This window comes from Rhineura floridana, chromosome 7 (assembly GCF_030035675.1).
Source record: "Rhineura floridana isolate rRhiFlo1 chromosome 7, rRhiFlo1.hap2, whole genome shotgun sequence".
Classification (NCBI taxonomy): Eukaryota; Metazoa; Chordata; class Lepidosauria; order Squamata; family Rhineuridae; genus Rhineura; species Rhineura floridana.
The window spans coordinates 48,346,846-48,374,706 of record NC_084486.1 but is presented as its reverse complement, the minus strand read 5'-3'; the positions used below and the strand labels follow the sequence as shown (position 1 = coordinate 48,374,706).

General features: G+C 42.1%; 1 protein-coding gene across 2 annotated transcripts; it reads left to right on the top strand.

Moving 5' to 3' along the window:
* Window positions 1-129: 129 nt before the first annotated feature.
* LGI1 (leucine rich glioma inactivated 1) lies at window positions 130-27,861 on the top strand. Of its 2 annotated transcripts, none has more exons than XM_061634353.1 (8): window positions 130-611; window positions 977-1,048; window positions 8,822-8,893; window positions 8,990-9,061; window positions 17,413-17,484; window positions 20,886-21,055; window positions 26,301-26,465; window positions 26,626-27,861. In XM_061634353.1, the coding sequence occupies exons 1-8, from the start codon at window positions 421-423 to the stop codon at window positions 27,441-27,443; spliced, it is 1,632 nt and encodes a 543-aa protein (XP_061490337.1). In that variant the 5' UTR covers window positions 130-420; the 3' UTR covers window positions 27,444-27,861. The 2 variants fall into 2 exon arrangements, with proteins under 2 accessions (XP_061490337.1, XP_061490338.1); XM_061634354.1 differs by having other exon boundaries at window positions 589-620.

The window sequence follows — 27,861 nt, the reverse complement described above, 5'->3', positions numbered from 1 at the left end:
AGAAGAGGGCCTCCCCTCAGACAAGAGAAAAAGCAGTGTGTTTTCTTAGTTGCGTCACTTTGCAACCTAAAGCTGTGTTGTGCTCAGTGTTTCTTTGCAGTGATGCAAGTCCTTTTTTGCTTCTACAGCTGGTTGGATTCCCCCCCTCCCTGCCTTACAGCACCTCGCAGGTCCCCTTTCTGAGAGTGCTACACTGCTTGAGTGAATAGAAAGAAACATACAGATCAGCTGCAGGTTTTCTAGCTACAAAAAAAAAAAACATTCAGAGGGAAAGAGACAGAAAAGAGCTGGAAACGAGAGAGAGAAATATTGCTTGGTCTTAACAGAAAGACAGTCAGCGGCTGAATAACAGAAAAAAACCCTGTTCATGTTTTGGGATATCATTCTTTCAACTGGCTGGAACCAGAGTGGATCAAAAGAATGGGAAATGCCAGCAAGCCCTTTAGAAGAACTGCTTCTTTGCTATGCCTTTTCTCCGTACTGTTGCTGATTGAAGAGAGCAAAACAGGAAAGACAACATGTCCTGCTTGGTGTATTTGTACCAAAGATAACGCTTTATGTGAAAATGCCAGATCTATTCCACGCAGCGTTTCACCTGACGTTACCTCACTGTAAGGGCTGTAAGCATTTGGTTCTTTAATTTCTGTTTAAAATCAAGCAAGCATGTGTGGTGTTTTCCCTGCAGGCTGAATGATGCCTGCAGTAGTGAATACCTCCAGCATTCAAAACTGGGGTGGTGGTGGTGGTGAGGACATAAAATGTTGTTATCTCCGATGACATACAAAAAAAATGATATCTCGTTTATATCTTTATCTGAGTGATGGGAAACTGGTAACATCCATTTTCTTTTTTAAAATGAAATTCATTGTGATTATGACAAGAAATGATCTTTTGAGATACAAGAGTCAGGGTGGACTGGTAAATAACTATTCCGGGAGCTTACATTAACATAAGGTCTGTTTTCTTTCCTTTCCAGTTCCTTTGTGAGATCGGCTTTTACTAAAATCCCAGAAAGGAGTTTTGTCTTTTCACCATCTCTGCAACTTCTGTGAGAAAGATTTATCTCATGATTACTTGCTATGAAACGTGTATCTAAAAGCAATGTGTATCTAAAGTAACAGGGCTTTTGTACTTGTTTTATAAGAAATAGTGCAGGTCTATTATGTAACAAAATGCATCCCAGTGTTTCCAGTAAAGGTAATTAAAGGTGTGCCATACCGAGTGGATTTTTAAAAACTCTGTGTGCCTCTTTAGTGTTTGTTAATCATCATTATCTTTATCATTACTGTTATCATCAGTGTGTTTATTTGGCAATATTATTTGGCTAGGTTAAATTAAGATGCCTGATTCTTTTTAAGGGAGCTACAGTATATTATGTTCCCACATAGTGTTCCTAAATTCATGTATTGCACTTTAAAGGCATGAAAATAATAGGTCATCATGACTAATTTTCTACACTTTTAGAATTTGGTATTGGTAAAGCCTCAGAGTTGTTGCTGACTAAATAGCCTGGCTCTTTTCAAAATCAAGACCTGAATTTTAATGGGACAATTCTGCTAGCAAAACTCATAACATTTGCTTGGTAGATGCTTAGTATTTTCCATAGATATTTTTTGAGGTAGGGCTGAATTTGTCCCTTCTTCTCCATTAAAAATTGGATAAAAATTGAAGATATTCTGTGTTTTGTGCAGTAGGTACATCTCAGAAATATTTCTGAGGTGAGCATGTTTTGATTCAGAAGAAAATTTATACTTTGTGCAAAACAAAGACATATAGAATGGTATTGCCCATAAATACAACAGTTTTGGTTCAGAAACAAGTCAAGAAATATTCCCACTCAACTTTAAAAAAAGAAAATTAGGTATGTGTAGTGTACATGATTGTAATATAAACAATACAAGTCAGTGTAGTGCATAATTTTGCTTGCCTATAAAACATTACATTCTGTTCAAACTTTAAATCTATTCATTTCAAATGCTGATGCCCTGATAGTTGATGCTATGTCCCTTCCTCTTTTTCTCTACTGTCATGGGAGCCATGCGCACAGAGAGTAAGGTTTTGAATCCAGGACAAATGAGTAAATATAGTTACCATGGAAACCTTTATGTTGTCCCCATACACATTATCCCACACAAGCCTTTTCAGAGTAAGAGCATATTTCAAAAAAAGGGCAACGTTCACACATAATCTGTGCTGGGAAAGAGATGGTTACCATTTCAGTTGTTTGTCTGTCCATAAAGGGAAATGCACATCATGAGTTTGCCATTTAGCTGTGAGACACTACCTGCACTGCTATCTGGCTGTGTAGTGCATAGGACGTGCAAGGTGGCCCACTCAGAAGGCTTCTCAGTGACACGGCACGTTTTCTTGACTGACAATGTACTGCTTTGAGGTTGCTTTTGCAGGTGGAAAAAAGCAACTTATAAATTTTAATCTAAGTAAAATAGAGACACTACGTGCTCTTAGAATACTAAAATTTCCAAACTTAGAAGCATAGATTTCTGTTCCAGATGTCACTGCATTGTAACAAATGTGGTGCTGGAGGGATACAAGATAACGATTAAGAGAGGTCATAAACTTTTTGGACCCATGGGCACATTTGCATACCCACACACATTTCACAACCAAGCACACATTGTAACCTATTCTATTGGCTACAGCAAAATGCTTCTTTCAAGCCTAATTTCAACAGAGGCAGTGGAGAGAACCATGTGGGCACCAGGGAAGGGATCTGCAGGTGCATGTGTGCCCAGGAGCACCACACTGATGACCCCTGCTAATACACAGATTTACACCTTAAATCTTACACCCCCTAGAGCTGATGCCATACAAGCCTCTCTGATTAATTTCTTTCCATTCAGTTAGACCCTTAGCTGCTTGAGATATTTTGGAAAGTCAGTTTATTGGTCGAAGGAGAAGAGGTATTAAGTCCTTTACCAATAACATTAAAATTATGGCCTTCTCATGTTATAGTATATAGAGAAAGGTCATGATGTTTTATAGAGAGTGTAGCTTGAAGTCTGCAAGGTGGATCATATTTCTCAAGGAATGTGTAGAGGATATGGCCAGGAAGGCAGGGTAGTGCAACCCCATGGGCTGTGCTGGAAGCACACAATCCAACTAACCTTGACAGTTAATCTGCATGTATAGTTACGTCCAATCTTTATCTCCTGACAGACAAACCCAAATGACACTTACAACCATAAGAGTTGGAAGGATCCCAAAGGGTTTTCAAGAATAACCTCCTGTTGCTGCAGTTTATTAAATTTCCATTCTGGCCTTCCTTCCAGGAGCCCAAGGGACAAAACACTAATAACATCTTTAAAAATCTAAAACATCTTAAAAATATCTTTGTTTGAACATTACATCTATTCAGTTCAAATGCTGATGAATTTGAATTCATTCAATTAAAGAAATATTTTAAAACATCTTTAAAAGCAGCTCCAACATAGACACAGACTGGGATAAGGTCTCTACTTAAAAGGCTTGTTGAAAGAGGAAGGTCTTCAGTAGACACCAAAAAGATAACACAGATGGTGCAGGGCTGGATTATCCATAAGGCTTAGTAGGCTGAAGCCTAGGGGCCCGGAGCTCTTGGGGGCCTGCGATCCACGGAAGCAGGACAGGAGCAGCGGATCGCAGGACAAGAGCTTCCAAACCGCCCGCCATCCCCCCGCTTCACTTACCTTTTTCTCCGCTGTTTTTTGCGGTTTGCCATCAATCAAGATGGTGGCCGAGGTTTCCCTAAAGGGCTGAAGCCTCTGCCGCCATCTTTGTTGATGGCACGCATGCGTGCTACACATGCACATTGCTGCCATCAACCAAGATGGTGGCAGAGGCTTCAGCCCCTTAGGGAAACCTCGGCCGCCATCTTCATTGATGGCAAACCTGCGCGAGCAGTGTGCGCAGCTGCAAAAAAAGTGGAAAGGTAGGTGAAGCGGGGGGAATGGGATGGGATGGGATGGCGGGCAGCTCAGAATCAGCCTAGGGGCCCTCCTCAGCTTAATCCGGCCCTGAGATGGTGCCTGTCTAATTTTTAAGAGAAGGGAATTCCAAAGGGTGGGTGCCACTACACTAATGGTGCACTTCCTATGTTTTGCAGAAAGAACCTCCTGATAAGATGGTATCTGCAGGAGGCCCTCACCTGCAGAGCACAGTGATCAACTAGGTACATAAGGGGTAAGGCAAGGCTAGACCATCTGTACAGTGCACACCAACCCTGCACAGATCAGCACCCATAACCCAGTCCACAACGTGACACACTCAGATAACAGGTGCACATAGAAGGGTTGCCCATAGAACAGATAGCTCCAGATGACCCAAACACTGAGTCATGGCTGCAATGAAGTTTAACTGATAGATATAACACCACTTGTGTGGTAGGAGCATGATGTGCCCCCCCTTTAGCATCGGGAATAACACAGCCAGATGCAGGTTTATTGGTGAAGTACAGCCACAACTTTATTGATTAGAGCAAAGGGTGCCCTATGGCATGGCAATAGGGCAAGGATCTCCTTCATTCTGGTAGCCCTTGGTGCCAGAATGCTGACTCAAAACAATAAGCAGTTAGGAACTACCCTTGGGAGATGGCCCACATTAGACCCAAGTGAGGCATGAACCCAAGGCACCTGTAATCCCATTGACCAACCAGTGGGAGGCGTTATGACCTGGATGAGGTGATGCCCCTCCAGAGCTAGGTATGTGGCCATCATGTACCCCATTGGACCCCTTATGGGAGTTCCCCTTATGATTGATGCTGCCCAATGCCATTTCCGCCTAAAGTTGTGATAGAGGTGAATGAACGCCTAACAGTTGCATAGCGAACCACTGAGGGATAGTTGAAAAAACCTGCTCAACCATGGGGCCAGATTCGTTGAGAGGAAAAATTCCTATCCCACCTCATCAACTAGTAACCCAGTTCAACAAAGCTCAGTGATGCCCTAAAAATAGAGAGAGGGTGGGCAGGAAAGCTGGCGTGCAAAGAAAGAGGTTGGCACTCAGCAGGCCGGGGCCTTTTAAAGGCCTGGGCCTGGCTCCACCCCTTGGGTGCTGTCCTGAGACTGCCCAGGATTGTGATCAATCCTACGAGAGCTGGAGACGGATGGAAAGATGCCACCTCCTCCCTCCTGTCACTGTCTGGGGTCATGCTCCGGCCCACAATTGGCACCCAGAGCTGAGGTTCAAGGCTTAGCTTCTCCTGCAATATGCTTACAAAAGAATCAGTGACCAGGATCCAAAATGAGATTCAGGGAGTTTGTTTATGCGAAGTGGAACTTTTCAAAGCCCCCCACTCTAATTGCACCACTCTCTGCACTGCCCAAAAAGGTGCTCCTGAAATAAAGGGGGCTCTTAGATGTAGCCTCCAAGGCAGAGCAAGAATCTGTGCACATTTCCAGATGACTTGCTTATTGACCACTCATCCTGATTTGTTTGCGGGGAGATTAGATGCCGCCGGCTCTTAATAAGCATTCATTCTGGGTTTTTTTGGGTGTGGAGATTAGATTATGTTGCAGCAAAGGAAGTGTTATCACATACTTCCTAGTGCATTTTCCGGTCACTTTTCTGATCACAAATGGTCCAGTCTATTGGGGAAGCAGGTTTGTTGTGCAAGAGGAACCTGAATTTGCTGGTATGTGATTTATTCCCACTCAAAAATAGCAACAATCTAGAAGCACCCTATGATTCAATGAGGAAATGAGGGAAGGCCCAGTGCACCTTCCAAAGTGTTTGGGCACATGGACAGTGGTTTTCGGTCCCAGCCAGGATCTCCAAATGCAAAAACAAACAAAAAACAAAAAATATCTTGACTCACATCTTCATAAGCCTCAAGATACAAACATACAAAACATTCAAGCTGAAACACTGACATTTCCCTCTGTTTTTTACTTGTTTCCTTGCCCCTCTAGTTCTATTGCTCTCAGGAGTCCTCTTCATCTTCCCCTTTCTCTTCCAGCATCTGTACAGATATCATAATAATTGTTTCTGCGGGACTCCTCAGTCAGAATGCATTATGGAAATTAATCACACACATACTGAATAATTTTAATGCATTGTGAAAACAGAATATATATAAATCAGTCTACTATCTAATCGATAGAAACATAAGCCCTATTCATATGTTCCCCACATGCAATTCCAGTTGTGTGAAGAGAGGGGAGAGCAGGTTTGCACTCCCTGGGCCTTCCTGGTCTGTTGCATCACTGTCACGGGCTTCACTGCCTTCCATACTTTGGAGGCATAACGTCTGCAGGACAGACCCTTTTCTGCTTGTGTAGGCTCCCTGTGTGACCTAGAACCCTGGAAGAGTAGTGTTCTAAATAGGGTTGCCAGGTTCAGGGCCTGAGACTGATCCTGTACCTTTAGGAGAAGAGAAAGTCAGCCAAGTGCAGGTATTCTTCCAACACTGCAATGGGGAAAACCACAAGGTGGAATTCTCCCTTTCCCCTGCACAACTTTTAAAGACACAGAAGACCTCTTGGATGCTGGGCCTGGCAACCAAGAGGTCTTCTGTATCTTTAAAAGTTGTGCAGGGGGAAGGGAGAATTCCACCTTGTGGCTTTTCCTATTACAGAGTTGCAAGAACACCTGCACTTGGCTGACTTTCCCTTCTCCTAAAGATACAGGATCAGTCTCAGGCCCTGAACCTGGCAACCCTAGTTCTAAATCATGTGGGGAGCCTACATGAGTAGAGAAGGCTCCCCACTACAGAGGTTCAGCCCACAACACATGGAGGATGACAAAGTTGGTAATAGTGACATGATAGTCGGGGTGGTGCTATGGAGCATGCCTCCTCCTTCCCCGCTTTCCAATTGGAATTGCACATGTGGAAATATTTGAAGAGGGCTACAGAATGATAGAATGGATTCTATAGTTGGAAGGGACCTTGTGAGTCACCTAGTCCAATAACTTGCAGAAATATTACAAGTATAGCCTCCCTGACAGATGATCACCCAGCCTTTGTTTAAATACTGCCACCTAACAAGGCAGACTATTCTAATATCAAATAACTTTCGCTTATAATGTTTCTGTTAATGTTTAGCCAGTATCTCCTTCCTTGCAGTTTCCACCCAATCCTTCTAGTCCTCTCTCTCTCCCTGCCCCTGCCCCATCTTTGCATTTCTGTTTATATTCCAACTTTGCTTACATGCATATTTACATTTTTTTAAGGATAAGAAAAAGAACAAATAAATGGACCAGGCTCCATTTTAGTGCCTCCGAGATAGGCATGTAAATGCCTCAAAAAAGTCAGTGCTGTTGGTCTGATAATCAACCACAGAAGAGCAAGAATCACAAAATGCCTGCTAGTCATTGTTGGTTGGCTACTGACTAGTGGCTGGGGCCAAACTGTCCTTCTCCTCACTGTTGCAGTGATAGGATAACTGACAGTTATGGTAAAGTCCTACTTGGGTGGGAAGCTATTTAAAAGCAAACTCTCCCTAATTGCTGGTCTTTGGAGCAGAGGCTGGGGCCAGGAGGACACTTTCCTTGTCATGGCAGAATTTTTGTTGAGGAGGGTGAGGAATGGGATAAACTACTAGCTGCTACTGGTCATCTGACTGGTGCATGGCCAAACTTCATTTCCTCCAAGTCCTGTAGAAATGGGACAAGGAAGTTATTAGTAAGATGAGTAAGATGCCAGTCATAGGAGATAAGGTGTTCTTCAAATAAGAGTGATTAATTAATAAATAATAAATTAATACATTTAAAAGCCTTTTCAGAGGGTTGGAGGGCCTTCCTGAACAGTGTGGGCAGCCTATGGCACATGGAACTGCAGTACAAGAGGGGAATCACCTGGAATATTACATGAACAGAGATGTTTTATTAAGCTCTAATTACCAAGTTTAATCTTTATTAAGTTGCATCCAACCCCTTGCCAAGCGCATCTTTTGCCAAGAAGCCCTTTTCAGGAGCCATAGTTGAATTAAACTTGAATTATTGTCTAAACCTTATTTGAGCTACAAAACTAGATTAGGAAATCTCAGCAAACAAATTATAATTTTGCAGTACTACTTAAAGTGAAATGGAAGAGAAGTCTAACTATAAGGAGACAGAAACCGTGTAACAATTTTGTAGTAGCACTGAGAAACATTTAAAATACTATTTTACTGATCTTTTGATTCCTTGCTGGATCTGAAAGAGCTTCTTCATTCATTTCACAGTGCAATCCTGTTCATGTCTATTCAGAAGTAGGCTCCACTGAATCCAATAGGGAATACTCTATGGAAAGTGGGTATAGGATAGCAGCCTTAATGGAGTAGACAGTTGTGTGCGCTCATACAAACGTGCACAAAGATATGTACCCTTGAGGTAAATGTGGAAGCCTGTCCATTCAAAAATTCTGTATGTGGTTGAGAGCAGAGATGGAGCTCTGAAATCGGGGTCATTTGTGTAAATCTATACCAATTTATTTCATGTGCTAGAAAGAGAATTTTGAATAACCACAGGATGTTTTTGAATATGCAGGTAATAACAAATGTACTCAGCCTAGTGAGAAATTATTTCGCTAAAAGCTTGCAGAGTACATTGACCAGTTGCCAGAAACCACTGTGAAGCTCCATCATTTTAAATAGCCATATATTTATAGATTACCACTAGCCTATCTCCCAAAGGTATGTCAGTTTGATTGCTGAGGATCTGGACTTTGTCTGCTTTTGTATTACAATCTTTCCTTTGAGTAGTTCTTATGCAGAGCATGGAGTATGTCTTTTGAGACATATTATTCTTCATCTCTCAGTGTAACCAAGAACCAGCAATGTTTTTAAATCTGCTCTAAGAGCATGCCACTATTTAATTATTCTCTGTTTCATATTTCTTTATGCAGATTATTTACAGCAAATACTTTTGATGTAATTAGTGGCGATGCCTTCATGGGCCTTCCTCACCTAGAATATTTGTGAGTTGAAAAATGAGTTGAAAGATTTCTTGAGAGTGATCACTGTTTGAGGTACAGATATCACTTTAACCAAGCTGCCTTTATAACCCATTGCAGGTTTATAGAGAACAACAACATCAAGTCACTTTCAAACACCTCTTTCCGAGGACTGAAATCTTTAATTCACCTGTAAGTAAATTTTATCTTCTTAATTTTATTGCTTGCCATCTTTACATACTTAACTTAGTGGCATATTTGTTTTGAAGCTGTTAATCAGTTATAGGTTTTTTTGATTGATTTGTTTTGCCTTTAATTAATTAATTATACAATTAAACAGACAAATGCCTAATATGCCACTTAATAATCCAAACCCTGTTCTGTGATTAGTGTCAATATCTACAGCCTGGATCCAAGGAATCAAGAAACTAGTTTGCATAGCCAAGGGAGTTTGGGGCTTGTTTTTCCTTTTTCCTGAATAGCAGCTTCATGACAAGGCTCTTTTATTAGGGAGGTTCGCCATGTAATGGGGGAGGGGAATTAAACAATTCTACTGGATATCCCCAAGCTCTTGGATACACCTAACGTCATTCTCTAGATCTCAGCCAGTGTGACACAAGTGATATTTTTTATGCATAATGCCTTTTGCATAGATGAATGAAAGTAAAGCTTCTTAGTATGTCACATGGTTTGCAATTTAAAGAAAGGCGAATAACACACAATAATATAGCACATTTGTTTCTTCTACATTTTTTCCTTCAGCAGCTTTGCCACCAAAATACTTTTAAAACTTCACCAAGTTTTCACTGTATAAACCAAGAAACATCCAATGCAGGTGTTGCTTGTGTGGCCATGGGGTTCATATCCCTTGGATTGAATCTCAAGGGAGAAGTGCTAGTAGAGACCTTTCAAAGCCAAATAAGGACCATTAGCAGAAACCAGATTTATCTATATTATAAATCATATTTGAAATATATTTTCGCAAAATAAGGCTACTTTCTGAATATGAGAACATGCCAAAAATATGTCCAAAAAGAAATGCATATGTAATTCAAAGTGTTATTTTTTTTTTCTGGATTTAGTCTTAACATACATCATTTAAAGGTAATTGTATAAAACAATGGAATTGTTTTGCATGAAAACATTATTATGTTTATTTCTAAACTGCCCATCATCCAAATATCACAGGGCAGTGTATAATTTAAAACCAACAAAAAACATACAAAACTTTTTTAAAAAAACCCTTAAAACATAGTAAAATTAGAATCAGATTAAATTCAATTAAACTAATGAGCCGAGGTCAATCTCAGAAACTCAAAAACAGGTACACCCTGATGCCTCATCTTCCTCCAAAGGTCTGAGTGAATAATTGCAAGAAAGACAGTACTGGAGGATGGGATTTGGGAATCATACGTCCTACAGGAGAGCATCCCATTATGGAGCTGGAGCTGTGGTCAGTTCAGTCCCTGTCTTTTCATAAGTATATTATACTATCAGTCACCCCTGTGCATTATGCTCAGATGCCATGTATATAGATGGTTCTGTATCAGCTGCCCTGTGGCCTCCCAGAGGTTGTTAGACTCCAACTCCCATCAGCCCCAGTCAACATGGCCAGTGAGCAAAAACAGTAGACACTGTAGTCCAAGAACCTCTGGAGGGCCACATGTTTGCCATCCCTGCTCTGTAAACTAGCAAGTTGTTGTTGTTGTTTTAATGAGGGCAAAACAAACATCTGCCCTTTTTCACAAGTGGAAGCAATCCTTCGGCTCACATACCCCCTTTTCTCTCTTCTTTTCCAGTGTGGTTGCAACAAAGAGATCAAAAACTTTCACTTCCGTGAAACAGAGTTCCTTATTATGCTATGATGTTTTTTTCAAAGAAGCTAAGATTAAGCTGAGGCATTTTTTTAATCCTAGTTTGCTAACAAATCATAGTTAGAGCTTGGAAAAGTTACTTTTTTGAACTACAACTCCCACCAGCCCAATCCAGTAGCCATGCTGGCTGGGGCTGATGGGAGTTGTAGTTCAAAAAAGTAACTTTTCCAAGCTCTGGAACTAATAAGTATCTCTCTCCCCTCCTTCCAACATAAAGAAAAACTCCGGCTAGTTTAAAAACAGAAATATGCTTCTGATCTCCTTCTCAAGGCCACCCCATGAGAGGATGGAAGGGAGCACGTGACTCTGAAATTCACTGCAGTCTCTGCATGTGATGCTAATCAGTAGTTTAGCATAAGGTCTCAACCGGGCCATTATATTCATGGTAAAGCACATCAAATAGATTTGTGATAATGATGCTATTAAAGTGTTCCTTATAATTACGGAAGCTGATTAATTTAGTTTCTGATAGACCACACAAACACTAGTTTCACTCAAATTAACTTTTACATAATAGTACAATGATTCAAGCAGCCATAAAAAAATCCTATAATTATAATTTGGCCTTTTGATAGCAGAAAGCTATTTAATACCGAATACACTTTAGACAATTTATTTCCAACAGAAGTGGATTTTTTAACATGTAGTTTTGACTTCTTGAATGCCACGATTGTATTTATGCACAAGATGAAATTAGTATTGGGCAGAGCAATCCAAATAATGGGAAGCCGGCAGAGGGAGGGCTGGCGGAGGAGCCGGCAGAAAGTTCTACGGCATCCACTCCCCATTCGGGAGTTGCCAGGCCAGCTAAATGGCAGCTCAGTCTGGGGACCAAAAAAGCAGAAGCCAGCTCCTGCGAATACCCCTACCGGGGAGTAAGCACTCTCCATTGACTGACATGGAAAATTTTTTACTCTGCTGGCCAATCTTACCTGGATCAGGACCTGCTGGGAGGAAGGGCGGGATATAAACCAAATAATAAGCAAACAAACAGAATGAATAAAAATGCAAGGAGGATGCAGCAGAATTTCCCCCACCGCGTCCTCCTCTGCCATGCCCCCACAACACCCTTATGCCGGCTTCTGCCAGCTCTCCATCCACTGGGCTGGGCTTCCCCGGTGGATCCCCAGCTGAGCCGTCAGGGTCCTGGCAGTGCCGTGGCTCAGCTAGGATGAGTGCCTTCTGCAGGTGGAGCCCAGCAGCACTGCTGGCTCAGCCACATCCAACTCAACAGGAGCTGAGGAAGGTCCTGTTCGGAATAAACCTCCCCCCTGGGATAAAAACCAAAGAAATGATGAAATGTTAAAAGGGGTAGGCCTAGAAGTAGGCATTGTGAGAGCAGGGGCACAGGATATCAATTCAGAAGGGCAAAATTACCACAGGCCAAACCACAAGTGCCAAAGACACTTGAAGAGAGACACTGCTTACAAGTGCCTGTACGCTAATGCTAGGAGCCTCCGAACCAAGATGGGAGAGCTGGAGTGCTTGGTCTTAGAGGAGAGCATTGATATAGTGAGCATAATGGAGACCTGGTGGAATGGAAAAACCAGTGGGATATGCTTATCCCTGGATATAAACTATATCGGAAGGACAGGGAAGGACGTATTGGTGGCGGTGTCGCTCTATACGTGAAAGAAGGCATTGAATCCAGCAAGCTCAAAACCCCAAAAGAGGTGGAATCCTCCACAGAATCGTTGTGGGTGGTGATACCATGCCCCAGGGGTGATTTAATACTGGGAACGATCTATCATCCCCCTGATCAAAATGCTCAGGGAGACCTGGAGATGAGATATGAAATTGAGGAAGCATCCAAACTAGGAAATGTTACCACATAATGGGTGACTTCAACTACCCGGACATAGACTGGCTGCATATGTGTTCCAGTCACGACAAAGAAGCAAAATTTCTAGATATTCTAAATGACTATTCCCTAGACCAGTTGGTCATGGAACCGACCAGAGCGATGGCAACCCTGGACTTAATCCTCAGTGGGGACCGGGACCTGGTGCGAGATGTAAGTGTTGTCGAACCGATTGGGAGCAGTGACCATAGTGCTATTAAATTAAACATACATGTAAATGGCCAATTGCCAAGAAAATCCAACACGGTCACATTTGACTTCAAAAGAGGAAACTTCACAAAAATGAGGGGATTGGTAAAAAGAAAGCTGAAAAACAAAGTCCAGAGGGTCATATCACTCGAAAATGCTTGGAAGTTGTTTAAAAACACTATATTAGAAGCTCAACTGGAGTCCATACTGCAGAACAGAAAAGGTACCACCAGGGCCAAGAAGATGCCAGCATGGTTAACAAGCAAAGTCAAAGAAGCTCTTATGGGCAAAAAGTCTTCCTTCAGAAAATGGAAGTCTTGTCCGAATGAAGAAAATAAAAAGGAACACAAACTCTGGCAAAAGAAATGCAAGAAGACAATAAGGGATGCTAAAAAAGAATTTGAGGAGCACATTGCTAAGAACATAAAAACCAACAAATTTTTTTTCTATAAATACATTCAAAGCAGGAGACCATCTAGGGAGGCGACTGGACCCTTGGATGATAAGGGAGTCAAAGGTGTACTAAAGAACGATAAGGAGATTGCAGAGAAGCTAAATGAATTTTTTGCATCTGTCTTCACAGTGGAAGATATAGGGCAGATCTCTGAACCTGAACTAACATTTTCAGGAAGGGATTCTGAGGAAGTGAGACAAACAGTAGTAACAAGAGAGGAAGTTGTAGGCTTAATAGACAATATAAAAACTGACAAATCAGCGCACTTGGACGAAACGGATTATTTAGATCCATACCAATCGGGCTTCAGGACTGGACATGGAACTGAAACAGCCTTGGTCGCTCTGGTGGATGATATGAGGATGGCACTAGATAGGGGAGAATTCACCTTTCTGGTCCTCCTTGATCTCTCAGCGGCTTTCGATACCGTCGACCACGGTATCTTACTGGATCGTCTGGAGGGATTGGGAATAGGAGGCACAGTGTTAAACTGGTTCCGTTCCTTTCTCTCCGATAGACACCAGCAGGTGGCATTGGGAGATGAGGTTTCAGACCCTTGGCCCCTCAACTGCGGTGTGCCACAGGGCTCTATCCTTTCTCCCATGCTATTTAACATTTATGTAAAACCGCTGGGAGCTACATCAGGAGGTTTGGGCTGCAGTGCCACCAATATGCGGATGACACTCAGCTCTACCTCTCATTTAAGTCCTCACCAGAGTTGGCTGTGGAGACCATGTCCAAGTGCCTGGACTCCGTGAGTGGATGGATGGGAAGAAACAGGCTAAAGCTGAATCCTGATAAAACGGAGGTACTGCTCGTGGGAGACAAAGGAGGGTTGGGAAATATTGACCTGGTGTTTAATGGGGTAAAACTGCCCCTGAAGGACCAGGTCCGCAGCCTCGGGGTGATCCTTGATTCCAGGCTGACCATGGAGGCTCAGGTTTCATCGGTATGCCGGGCAGCTTGGGGTCAATTGCGTCTCATCCTAAGGCTGCAACCCTACCTTCCTGTCCACCAGCTCCCACTCGTAGTGCATGCTCTGGTCACCTCTCGTTTAGACTACTGCAATGCACTCTACATGGGGTTACCCTTGAAAACAGTCCGGAAATTACAACTGGTACAAAACACGGCGGCTCGTTTACTTACGAATAGCCACCGTTATGATCATATCACCCCAGTGTTATACAATCTTCACTGGCTTCCAGTTGTTTTCCGGGCTCAATTCAAGGTGTTGGTATTAACCTTTAAATCCCTATACGGTTTCGGCCCAGTATACCTGAAGGAGCGCCTCCAACGTCATAAAGTGTGCCGCCCTACAAGATCTGCCACTCAGGGCCTTCTCTCGGTCCCACCGACTAAAGTGGCTAGGTTGGTGAGGACTCGGGAGACGGCTTTTTCTGTGGCAGCCCCCACGATTTGGAACTCCCTCCCAATGGATCTTCGACATGCCCCTTCCCTAGATATATTTCGCCGGGGCCTGAAAACTTGGCTTTTCCATCAGGCCTTTACGACCTTTGAGACTTCCAAGGTGCACTAGTTCAATTGAACAATCTACTAAATACTGTAATTTTTGCATTGTACTGTACATATTGTTTATTGTATTTTATCATGTTTTTATTGTACGCCGCCTAGAGTGGCCACTGGCTAGATAGGCGGCCTATAAATTAAAGTTTATTATTATTATTATTATTAAATCACCAGGCCCGGATGGCATCCACCCGAGAGTTCTCAAAGAATTCAAATGTGAAATTGCTGATCTGCTAACTAAAATATGTAACTTGTCCCTCAGGTCCTCCTCCGTGCCTGAGGACTGGAAAGTGGCAAATGTAACACCTATATTCAAAAAGGGATCCAGGGGGGATCCCGGAAATTACAGGCCAGTTAGCTTAACTTCTGTCCCTGGAAAACTGGTAGAAAGTATTATTAAAGCTAGATTAACTAAGCACACAGAAGAACAAGCCTTGCTGAAGCAGAGCCAGCATGGCTTCTGTAAGGGAAAGTCCTGTCTCAGTAACCTATTAGAATTCTTTGAGAGTGTCAACAAGCATATAGATAGAGGTGATCCAGTGGACATAGTATACTTAGACTTTCAAAAAGCTTTTGACAAGGTACCTCACCAAAGACTTCTGAAGAAGCTTAGCAGTCATGGAATAAGAGGAGAGGTCCTCTTGTGGATAAGAAATTGGTTAAGAAGCAGAAAGCAGAGAGTAGGAATAAATGGACAGTTCTCCCAATGGAGGGCTGTAGAAAGTGGAGTCCCTCAAGGATCGGTATTGGGACCTGTACTTTTCAATTTGTTCATTAATGACCTAGAATTAGGAGTGAGCAGTGAAGTGGCTAAGTTTGCTGACGATACTAAATTGTTCAGGGTTGTTAAAACAAAAAGGGATTGCAAAGAGCTCCAAAAAGACCTCTCCAAACTGAGTGAATGGGTGGAAAAATGGCAAATGCAATTCAATATAAACAAGTGTAAAATTATGCATATTGGAGCAAAAAAACTGAATTTCACATATATGCTCATGGGGTCTGAACTGGCGGTGACCGACCAGGAGAGAGACCTCGGGGTTGTAGTGGACAGCATGATGAAAATGTCGACCCAGTGTGCGGCAGCTGTGAAAAAGGCAAATTCCATGCTAGGGATAATTAGGAAAGGTATTGAAAATAAAACAGCCAATATCATAATGCTGTTGTATAAATCTATGGTGCGGCCGCATTTGGCCGCATTTGGAATTTGCCTCCCCGAAGAGGTACGCCTGGCGCCTACACTTCCATCTTTTCGGCGCCAGGTAAAGACCTTTTTATGCTCCCAGGCATTTTAATCTTCTTAACTTTTTAAATCTTTTAATCTGTATTTTAATTTTTGTAGTATTTATTTTGTTTTTGCTGTGCTTTTCGTTGTTTGTTTGTATATGTTTTGTATTTTTATTATGATATATTGTATTTTATTTTGTTTGTTCACTGCCCTGAGAGCTATTTCGCTAAGGGCGGTATATAAATTGAAATAATAAATAAATAAATAAATAAATAAATAATACTGTGTACAGTTCTGGTCACCTCATCTCAAAAAGGATATTATAGAGTTGGAAAAGGTTCAGAAGAGGGCAACCAGAATGATCAAGGGGATGGAGCGACTCCCTTATGAGGAAAGGTTGCAGCATTTGGGGCTTTTTAGTTTAGAGAAAAGGCGGGTCAGAGGAGACATGATAGAAGTGTATAAAATTATGCATGGCATGGAGTAAGTGGATAGAGAAAGGTTTTTCTCCCTCTCTCATAATACTAGAATTCGTGGACATTCAAAGAAGCTGAATGTTGGAAGATTCAGGACAGGCAAAAGGAAGTACTTCATTACTCAGCGCATAGTTAAACTATGGAATTTGCTCCCACAGGATGCAGTAATAGCCACCAGCTTGGATGGCTTTAAAAGAAGATTAGACAAATTCATGGAGGACAGGGCTATCAATGGCTACTAGCCACGATGGCTGTGCTCTGCCACCCTAGTCAGAGGCAGCATGCTTCTGAAAACCAGTTGCCAGAAACCTCAGGAGGGGAGAGTGTTCTTGCATTCAGGCCCTGCTTGCGGGCTTCCCCCAGGCACCTGGTTGGCCACTGTGAGAACAGGATGCTGGACTAGATGGGCCACTGGCCTGATCCAGCAGGCTCTTCTTATGTTCTTATGTTCTTATTAACTCCCTGCAGCCCAGCACAAATACAAGTTGGATTGAGCCCTTATACAATTCTTGTGTAAGTCGTCTGGATTGTGTGTTGTTATTTTTAAATTTGAAGGGGTGGGGTGATGTGTGCGTATATGTGTGTGTGATAAATAAAATAACTTTGCATCTTTGAAATTCTTAATAACAATGAAAAAAGAGCAAAAAGTGGTACATATGTCAAGGTCAAAATATTGGCAAGGTACACAAGAAATCTTTACATTCTACAGTAATATTGGAGAGCATGTGAACATAATATTTTAAGAGGACTGTTAAATAAAGTATTCTGAAAAATGTAGTAAAATAGGTATTCTGAAAAATAATCCTAAAAAACCCTTAGCACATAAAAAATTCCTCATTGCACACCTTGATTGTTTCCATAGAAGTATTTTCTGAAACAGACTAGAAAATAATGAAAGGATAATTTAGCACTAATAATAAAACATCTTGTTTTACAGGAGTCTTGCCAACAATAATCTCCAAACACTCCCAAAAGACATATTCAAAGGCTTGGATTCTTTAACAAACGTGTAAGAAAGCTTATTCATTTTAACACTGTGGTTGGAAAGACAAGAGATCATTACTCAGTAGTAATTATTACACACTAAGTATGGGTCTAGCTGCTTGTGGTGTGGGCACAAAGTGACAGATATACTTCTTGCCCATTAAAAGCTTTGGGTTGTTGTATTCAGCGTAACGCTAAGTTGAATGTTCTGTCAGTGCAAGGATTTTTCTTTAGACAACAGAATGTTCTCCCCCTCTCCTTCCCCTGCACATCTTCTAAATGTGTTCTCGGGTTTTCCCCAATACCCCAGAGCAAATATGGGGATGGTTTGGGGCATGCATGGGGGGAAGAGGTGGAATCCTCTTGCACTAGTTGAAGTTATTCCGCTAGCACAAGAGTTTCGTTGAAGATTGGCTATTAGGGCAGAGAGACACTTACTTTTCTGCTGGTTTCAGTTTGTCTCCATCTCTCTTTTCTGAAAATGGGGGCACATGATGCTAGTCACATCCCACCCCTTTTTACTGTAAAGACCGGTGGGATCAGCTTGAGTGTGTGTCTTTTTAAAATTTGCTTCAGATCAACCTGTTGCCCCTCCAGGTGTGGCCAATGGAAATGCTTGGCTGTAGGCAACGAATGTGTTCACAGCCTTAGGGCTGATTCACATGGGAGCTGAACTTCATATTAAAAACGCAGCTTTTGCTATCATTATAGATTTGCAAGGTTCACACTTCCTACCTTCCAATCCGCTGTTTTCTGTTCACACTAGTCAGCATTACTCTGGAAAGGTTTATGATCGCTGTTTCCTTGTGGTCCGACCCCAAATTTACATGTTTACTCCCTCTGATTGCTCTTTCTCCTGACCCCAACCACTTCCAGAGGTTTGGCAGTTGAAAAGAAGTAGGGTCATCTGCTCCCTATTTCTCCAAGGTCCCTTTTTTCAGAGTAAATTCCCCCTCTTGCCTTGAAAAAACAATTGCAATCCCATGACTGTTCAGGCTTCAAGGCTGAAGGCGGGAGAGTGCCTCTGCATGAAATTGACATGACACTGACTGGACCCCCCCCTCTCCGATTATCATTCCCCACTCCTTATTCCTGAAGAAAAGCACAGAGAACAGGATTATTTTCTAATTATCTTGGGACAGTGGCACTACATGGAGCCAGAACTTGCCTTTCTCTTTCGCTGTGTAAGGCCAATGATTTCCCCCCTCTTCCTCCTGTTCTGCCTGCTCTCTCTCCCCTCCTTTCCCCCTGGCCTTGCCACGGAAAGCAAAGTCTTAACTGTGAGTCCCACCCTGAAGTTTCCCTTTTCTCTTTCAGTTATTGCTATCTATGGGAAAAGAATGGGTTATGCATGTGTGCACACTTGTGTGCAGCTACCAAAGTTGTTAGCCTGGGTCATAAAAGTGATTTCAGCGGAACTCATTATGCCCTCTGGGCTGCCCTGTGTCTATTGCGCCAGGGCATTGCCGCCGCCACCATACGCTTCGCAGCCCAACATTTGCTTCCTTCCTGCAGATCGACAGCACTGCTTCACTTTTGCAAAGCCCAGGGGAGTTTGCGTAGAAAGAGTTTGAATTGTGCCAAAGTTTAAAACAGAAAGAAAGAAGAACAGTGTCAGTGATAGTAGTAGGAAGCGCCAGTAACAAATCACTTCCTCCTGATGCAGGAGAACATTGTGAGTCGGAAGTGGCTGTTTGAGCTGCCGAAAAGAAAATGGAATTCATGGAGAGTTTAGTGGGCGGAGAAAGGGGAGTATCTGAAAGTGATGATCTACCCTCCCAGCAAAAAACATCAGAGCAAAGCACCTACATGGAGTAACACTGTGAAGCAGATACTTTTTTCCTTCACTTTTCGCATTATCCCTGGATTGGTTTAATGCAGATTTAAAGGGAAAAACTGCATCCTAGCTTCTCTTTGCCTGCAACGTCATGAGAATCATGCGAATTAAAAGGGAATGCAAGTAGCATCAATCCCACAGTAAGTCACCATGTGAACAGGCCCTTATTGTCCATTGCCTAGCCCTAATCAATTTGCATTCAAGCACCTACTGGATTCTCTCATTTTAGCATATTTTCTTAAGACCCTTAGGACATATAGCAAGAACTTCACGTTTTACTCTGTTACTAAATATTGCTCCAGCCTTGTTGTTATGTGCCTTCAAGTCGATTACGACTTTGGTGACCCTATGAATCAGTGATCTCCAAGAGCATCTGTCATGAACCACCCTGTTCAGATCTAGTAAGTTCAGGTCTGTGGCTTCCTTTATGGAATCAATTAATGTCTTGTTTGGTCTTCCTCTTTTTCTACTTCCTTCTGTTTTTCCCAGCATTATTGTCTTTTCTAGTGAATCAGGTCTTCTCATGATGAGTCCTAAGTATGATAACCTCAGTTTCATCATTTTAGCTTCTACCAATAGTTCTGGTTTAATTTGTTCTAACACCCAATTATTTGCCTTTTTCGCAGTCCATGGTATGCAAAAAGCTCTCCTTCAACACCACATTTCAAATGACTTTATTTTTCTCTTATCCACTGTTTTCACTGTCCAACTTTCACATCCATATACAGAGATCGGGAATACCATGGTCTGAATGGTCCTGACTTTGGTGTTCAGTTTTTAAAAGCTTTTAAACAAAATACCAAGATCAAAACAAAGTAGCAGCAGGGTGATTGCTATCTAATTGTTCAATTTGCCGCACAGGAAACAAAATACTCTGTTTTGAACTGGGCCTTTCACATAGATTAAAACACTGATTAGAATACTGTCAGGATTGTTACAGTTATTTGTGTAATTCCACAACAGATAGAAAGCTGAAGTTTGATAAACACCCTAATTATAGGAAAACTCCAAAAATGGGACAGATGATATGCCATGATGTCTCCTTCATAACTGCAGCCTGTGCTAGCAGAAAGCAAGCCATGGCAAACCTGCAATTTGCCTTCACACTTATGAGAACAGCCTTGGGTTGTGGAAGGGGACGTTTTCAGAGGCAGCCAGGAACACATCTGGCTATGTATACCAGCAATATTTACTGAGATCTATATCAGCCTTCGGGTCCCCAGATGTTGTTGGACTACAACTCCCATCACCCCAGCCAGCATGGCCAATGGTCAGGATTGATGGGAATTGTCATCCAGCAACATCTGGGGACCCAAAGGTTGGGAAAGGCTGGTCTATATGTGTGGAATAAAATGGGCAAAGCTCATAAATGGGAAAGCAAAGCACTTGCACAAATCTCCCCTGTTGAAATCAATGGGACTTAATATGCTGAACTTTGACAGTACCCTTTGTGAAGTCATCTTGGGTGAAAGGGTGATCGTAATGTTTGAAAATAAATTTACAACCATATTTGCCAATAAGAAATGCGAAATTAATGTTTTAAAAGTACTTGTACTGCACCTACAAAAAAACTCATTTCGCCCCACTAGGGACCTTAGAGGAAATGCATTCAAATGTGATTGCAAATTGAAATGGTTAGTGGCGTGGGTGAGCAGAACAAATGCAACAGTAGAGGACATTTATTGTGAAAGTCCTGCAGAGTATAAGAAACGCAAGATCAACAACCTCTCTCCCATTGAATTTGATTGCATTATTACAGGTAAGTCTTCCAGACACTTTCCATTTATTGCATTAACATTACTGGCACATATTTTTCAAATCATTAAATCTATTCACTAATAGGCAAAAAACCTTGCGGTTTAAGAATGTACCTATAGCCCACAGATATTCCTATCAAACTTTAAAAAGCAGGGAAATTGGGCAGCTATAGTGAATGCACCAGGGGAGCAGGAGACCTGACCTCCTCTCTGAGATATTGGACTGCCCTACAAATTGGTCAAAATGCAAACATGATTTGGTTTGGTCTTTCACAGTCCAATCCACTTCCTGTGTAGCTTGGATGAATTTGGTAACATGTGCCTCTGAGCATATGGTGAGTGGTGGCAACACCTGCAATCAGCCCAAATAATAGAAAGAAGACATGTGCTGTGCTGATCTTGTTTATGCTTGACAGCATAGGAGCTGCCCCAAATGCTTTACTGGAGCTTATAGTTGTGAAAACCCATGAGAAGACCCCCTCCTGTCTAACCACCCATCTTAATGGGGAGCAGACTTGCACTTACTGTCAGGCAGGGGTCCAAAGTGTGTCAGTGAATCAATTAGAATCATAGAATAGTAAAGATGGAAGGGGCCTATAAAGTCACCAAGTCCAACACCCTGCTTAGGGCTGAGAGGCTGGGAGTCACATTCCAGAGCTGCCCTTACCAGCAGTGCCTGGGTTTCTTGGCCCTGATGCTCTGCCTGACCTCTTTCACTTCCTTAGGACCTATAGGGAGCTGTTAGGTGAAGGGCTAGCCTGAATTCCAAGGGGAGCAGGAGGAAGCCCAGTAGCCGGGGTGGGGGAGGGAATGAGGGCACTGCCCCCCATATGTCCTTCACACACACGCACACCAGATTTTTTTGGGGAAATTGTCTTTTTAATTTGTGACATGACAATGACAGCCTCCATTAAAAGAATGACAATTTGTTTTAAGAATAGGAACAATTTAAGAACAGGGCCCTCTGAAAAATTCAGTGAATAAGGCAGGGTGAGTACACAACAAAAGCCTCATCTGGAAGAGCCTCTGAAAGTCTGCTCTCTCAAGATTTTCCCTGACTGAGGATTTTCATGCTCCTAATTATGGAATGATTTCTTTGACAAGGTGCACCTGGCGCCAACACTGTTATCTTTCCGGCGGCAGGTCAAGACTTTTCTCCCAGGCATTTTAGCATGTGTTTTTAAATTGCTTTTTTAAAATGTGTTTTTTAAATTTGTATATTTGTTTTTAATGTTTTTAATTGTAAACCGCCCAGAGAGCTTCGGCTATGGGGCGGTATATAAATACAATTAATAATAATAATAATAATAATAATAATAATAATAATAATAATAATAATAATAATAATAATAATAATAATAATAAATCACCCTATAATGACTTAAGTGATCCTGAAAAAAACAGCCAGTATAATAACATGACCCTTGAAGAGTTAAATATTAGAACTTTGAATTATGGACTTCAGCTAGAGTCGACTCTCCCCATTGGACTTTCCTTTGCTCTGCTTTTTAGTTTCAATTTCAGTTTCAGTTGTGTTCTGTACCCAGCCAGCGATAAAGAAGTTTGTTTGTTTGCCTGCGGTAAGACGTTTGTTTATTCTGCAGCTATTATGATGGGCAGAGCAAGATTGGGTGCTTATTGCTAAAGGGTGAAATAAAGAAATAGCTTATAGTGATCTGAAAAAAATAGGGTACATATTACCCTTTACTCTTTTAAAGTACTCTCTGTTCTCACAGTCATAGTGGCTATTTCTTCTTTTTTCTTGAGTACTTGCCAAAGGATGAAAACAACCCCAGAGGAACGGAAACACTGCTGTGTGCACTACAGTTAGCTGGCTGGCTGGCCACCTAGGCTGTAATTCAGGCCTAATGTCTGATTTTCCCAAAGTGTGCAGTTTAAGAAGAGGCTATCCACCTCCCCCCCTAAAATGCCCCACCTAGAAATGTGGCTATCCCACCTAACAAGGAAGGCTGGCTATAGGGCTGGCAGGGGCCATGATGGGCAGTGTGATAATGTGGGAACCCCAGTGCAAAGTTGCTTTGCCCCAGTCATGTTGCTTGGGCGGCTCCTGGGTACCATGTTGTCCCCAAGGGAAGGCCCTTCTTGCCTAGAGGCCCATCCAGCAGGGCGCAAACAGTATGAGCCAATCTGCTTTGCTGAGGAGAATGCCCTGCTCCCCTGAAAAGAGATGATGGCCTATGCCATGCTCTACAACATCACCATACACAGGAAGCTGCCTACAACCAGATCAAGGAAGATCCTGGGTGGCATCCCTGGCAGTGGATGGGGAAGCATGAGTGATAAGGATGAGGGAGAATTTCCCCAGGGCTGGGATCACATAACCAGAGAGTTCTTTGAGCTGCGACTCTAGCCAATCCATTTGACCTCCATGGCCCTTCCCATGCCTCCCTCCTTTGCCAGTCACCATGTCTGGCAGGCAAGCACTTGCACCATGCACCAATGATAGGCCCCTCTTCCAGCCACACTCCCTCCCTCCTGCTCTGCTGCTTCCCGTCACCATAGCCCTCTAACTGCACCTGTTCTCTAACTATCCATTGGCTCCCCAACCTTGGCCTCAATCTCTCAATTGCTGTTCTCTTACACGTATCTGTTCCTCTGGCACTTAACACTGATCCTCTCTTCTCCCCTAAGTGTAACTTCCTCCCACCTCTCATCTGCCCACCGCTGTGAGTCTGTTTTGTACTTGACTGGTACCTCTATGAGTTATGGTCTTGCAGCTCTGGCTTCTCACTTTCCTGGGCTTACCTTGCAGAAGGGGCTTACTTTGCATGCCCCTTCCTCATGCTGTACCATGGTAGTGTATGCCGCTGGGGATGGCTGTCCTTCACGCCGCTGTGGAGTTCCTCCTCGGGTATGAAGAGAAATGTTAGCACATCTGTTCTCCAGCTTTCATGAGCTCTGGAGACATGCTTTGCACAAAGTCCTGTGTTTTTATGCAAAGTGCCCTGTTTGTGCTCTGTGCTCCCCTTTGAGTGTGAGTGAAGTGCCCTTTCATAATGATGCCCCTTCACCATATTCCCCAAAGTTCAAAGTTGCACTGAAGTGGGTGACAGTGCAAACTGATTTTATGCTGTGATTGTCTGTTGAGTTCTGCTGTATCCCAAGCACTCCTGTGCAGCTCAGGGTGTAGCTGGAGAAAGGGGCAGGGGCAGGCTAGAGATGTGAAGGTCTGGAAAAGAACTGGAAAAATTCTGGGGGGAAATGAGTTGTTTCCATTTCCCCCAATTTTCTTGAAAAAAACCCAAGAAAAATTCAGGGAGCGGGGAGGGAAAATGGTTCCCCCCCCTGAATTTTTCCAGGTCTTTTTGAGGGGGCTTCATATCTCTAGGCCCTTCCATTTCTTCTCACAGTGTTGGATATCCTTACACATGCCCTTTCAGTTGTGTTAAGTTTGCTGGGTGCTTATGTTGACATTTAAGGTCCTAAGTGACATAAGAGCCAAATCAGGCCTAGCACCAGCAAGTGGCCAGGCTGGGCACTGGCCAAGGGTCCCTGTGTCTGTCAGGAGACCTTGCTGCTGGGGCTAGGCAGGTTTAGCTCCTACTCCGCAATCCGCACTGGCATCAGGTCATGGAGCATGTGCCCCATGACCCAATGTCAACATGGATCGCGGAGCAGGAGCCACCATCTCAGGCAACACCCTTCCCCCGCTACTGGCATGGGCTGGCCATGCCACTACCCACATTGCTGCAGCAGCACACTGCACATCACCCAATGCTTGCCATCACCCAATATGGCGACAGGGGCATCAACATGCCCCTGCCATCTTGAGTGATAGCAGGTGTGCATGCACAGTGCATTAATTCTCTGACATGGCTGGGCCTATTTGAGCCTCTGGTGGTGGTGGTAGTGCCACTGCATTGACATCACCACCTTCAAAGGCCTGCTGCAGTCTGATGCCAGCCCTGATTCAAATATTTGAAAGAATGCTTCTTCCCATACCAACCTGCCTGAGTTTTAAGATCTTCAGGGAAAGCCCTGCTGATGGTTCTCATGCCTAATGAGGTTTGTGGTGTAGAAGTCCATGGCCAGGCTTTCTCTGCCATGTCCCCATATCTTTGGAATGACCTCCCTTCTGAGGTGTGTCTCAAAACTACCTTGCTTTCATTTTGGCAGCAGGTGTAGTCACAGCTCTATCCTAGATTTTGTGGGGGGCGGGAAATGTCTGTGGCAATTCATATATTTTGGTTGCTGTGCTGTCTTTTCATTGATATTTTGAATCTGGTATTTGGTTGTTTCATGCTGGTTTTAGTGTTAATGTGAAGTTTGATTTTGAAGTTTATGCATTTTTGCCTTGGGACCTTCAGGTGAAGGGTGGTTTATAAATATTTATAATAAATAAATGAATAATAGTCAGTGATATGACAGACCTGTATTTTCTTGCCTTGGTTCCCACCCCCATCCCCAATTAAGAATATATTTAGTTTGATCATTAGATTTATGGCCCTTTTTTGTACACCACCCTATATGCTATTAGATAAGGTAGCATCATAATAAATAAATAACAGGACTGTTGATTACAGAGAGTTACACTGATTACATTAAATACACATGTTGACTATGGATATTTAACGCATCAGAGGTATGCTCTAGTAACAATAATTGTTTCCATTTTTGATTAAAACTTTTAGCCCATGCGTTGAGAAAGCACATCACTTACAGTAGATAACCATTTCATAGAAGACCTCTGTGACTAAATAACTGAATAAATGTATTTTAGAGCAAACTATGTTTTTATATGCATATATTTATTTCCTTTAATACTTTATCCTTTGTATTATTTGGTTTCCATAATGTGAGAGTCAGTAATGTTTATTTGGTTTTCACTCTGCTGGAGAAGATAGTGCTTTCCTCACTTCCCACTGACTGACTGGAAATGATAGCATCTTGTTGCAGTAGCAGAACTTAGGCTTTCATAGCCACAATCACATTTCAGAAGAAGTCAAATTGACAGAGATATTATTACACTACACTCATGATTTGAGGTAAGGTAGTTCTATTGCAAAGGCTGCAGTGAGAAAGAGTGTAATTAAAACCTGGTTAAAGTTTATGCAGTCAGGCTGATCAGACTTGTTCTTTCTTTAATAAAAAATTCAACTCTTATTTTAACTACTGCCTAATTAAAATGAAAAACGGACTTAGAAACTAACCACTGTCTGAACAAGTAATTTTTTAAAATAACAACAACAAAAAGGAGTACATCATCTTTTGGTATGCATTTTGCAGAATTTGTTGTATTTCGAAAGCTGCCATATCAGTCTCTGTCAGTGGACACTTTCTCATTCAACAATGATGAATACGTGGTTATTTCCCAGCCTTTTACTGGAAAATGTATCTTCCTTCAATGGGACCATGTGGAAGGGACTTTTAGGAATTTTGACAACATTACAGGTACAGATGTTTCATTATTATTGTTGTTGTTGTTGTTGTTATGTCATGTTTCCCCACAAAAGGGACTCAAAGTGACTTACAGAAACATCATCCTGCCTGATCTAAAAGCCAGTTGATGATGATGCCATCTTTTAATCTTTTTTTCTCTGTTTTTGTGCAGGGACTTCAGTGGTTGTATGCAAGCCTGTCATTGTTGAGACAAACCTGTACATCATAGTTGCCCAACTCTTTGGCGGCTCCCATATATACAAAAGAGATATTAATGCAAATAAATTTACCAAACTTCAGGACATTGAGATTCTCAAAATCAGAAAGCCCAATGACATTGAAACATTCACAATGGCAAAAGAATGGTACTTTGCGGTTGCAGACAGTTCAAAAGCTGGAATCACCACTGTTTACAAATGGAATGGAATTGGATTTTATTCTGATCAGTCTTTGCATGAGTGGTACAGAGATACTGATGTGGAGTACCTTGAAATAGCTGGCAAGCCTCACTTGATCCTATCAAGTAGTTCTCAGCACCCTGTCATATATCAGTGGAACAAAGGAACAAACAAATTTGTTGACCCTATTGAAATTCCAGATATGGAGGATGTTTATGCTGTAAAGCACTTCACAGTGAAAGAGGATATTTATGTTTGTCTCACCAGATTCATTGGTGATTCCAAAGTAATGAAATGGGGAGGTTCAAAATTTCTGGATTTACAAAGGATGCCATCAAGGGGGTCAATGGTATTCCAGCCTCTTCAGATAAAGAATTATCAATATGCTATTCTTGGAAGTGATTATTCTTTTACTCAGGTCTATTTCTGGGAGGCAGAAAAAGCCAAATTTGTGAAGTTTCAGGAATTAAATATACAAGCACCAAGATCTTTCACACATGTTTTTGTCGACAAACAAGATTTTCTCTTTGCATCAAGCTTTAAAGGAAATACAGTGATTTATAAACATATCATAGTTGACTTAAGTGCGTGACACGCACACAAGTTTTGGAATCTGTTGTGAGGCTTCCTCCATTGATAACAAGGACCTAATGAACTAAATGCATGATGATGATTGTCTTTACTACCAGTCTGCTGAATGTCTTTAACAATGCAGATTGCTAGAATAAAGTACTACAAATCTCTTCACCCATAAATGTCACATCTAGTGCTGTTGGGAACTGCATTTTTTTTAAAAAAAGAAAGACAAATTAAGTTATTAATTAGTTATTGTTTGCATTCAGAATGGGTTGGATCAAAACTTAATAGAGCTTAGAGTTGATTCATTGATATCAATGGTGCTTAAGAAAGTGATGATTAACTCAAGTCCCATTGATTTCAATGGGTCTAGTCTAAACATGACTAAGTCTGGATCCCATGCTCTGTAAATATGTAGTGAAACTCCATTTTAT

What these genes read in the sequence shown, in the direction of transcription:
- LGI1 (XM_061634353.1), top strand. Translation starts at nt 421, where the DNA reads ATGGGAAATGCCAGCAAGCCCTTTAGAAGAACTGCTTCTTTGCTATGC. An exon ending in CTTCCTCACCTAGAATATTT is followed by an intron (nt 8,894 to 8,989) that starts GTGAGTTGAAAA and finishes AACCCATTGCAG; the next exon opens with GTTTATAGAGAACAACAACA. An exon ending in TTGGATTCTTTAACAAACGT is followed by an intron (nt 17,485 to 20,885) that starts GTAAGAAAGCTT and finishes TCGCCCCACTAG; the next exon opens with GGACCTTAGAGGAAATGCAT.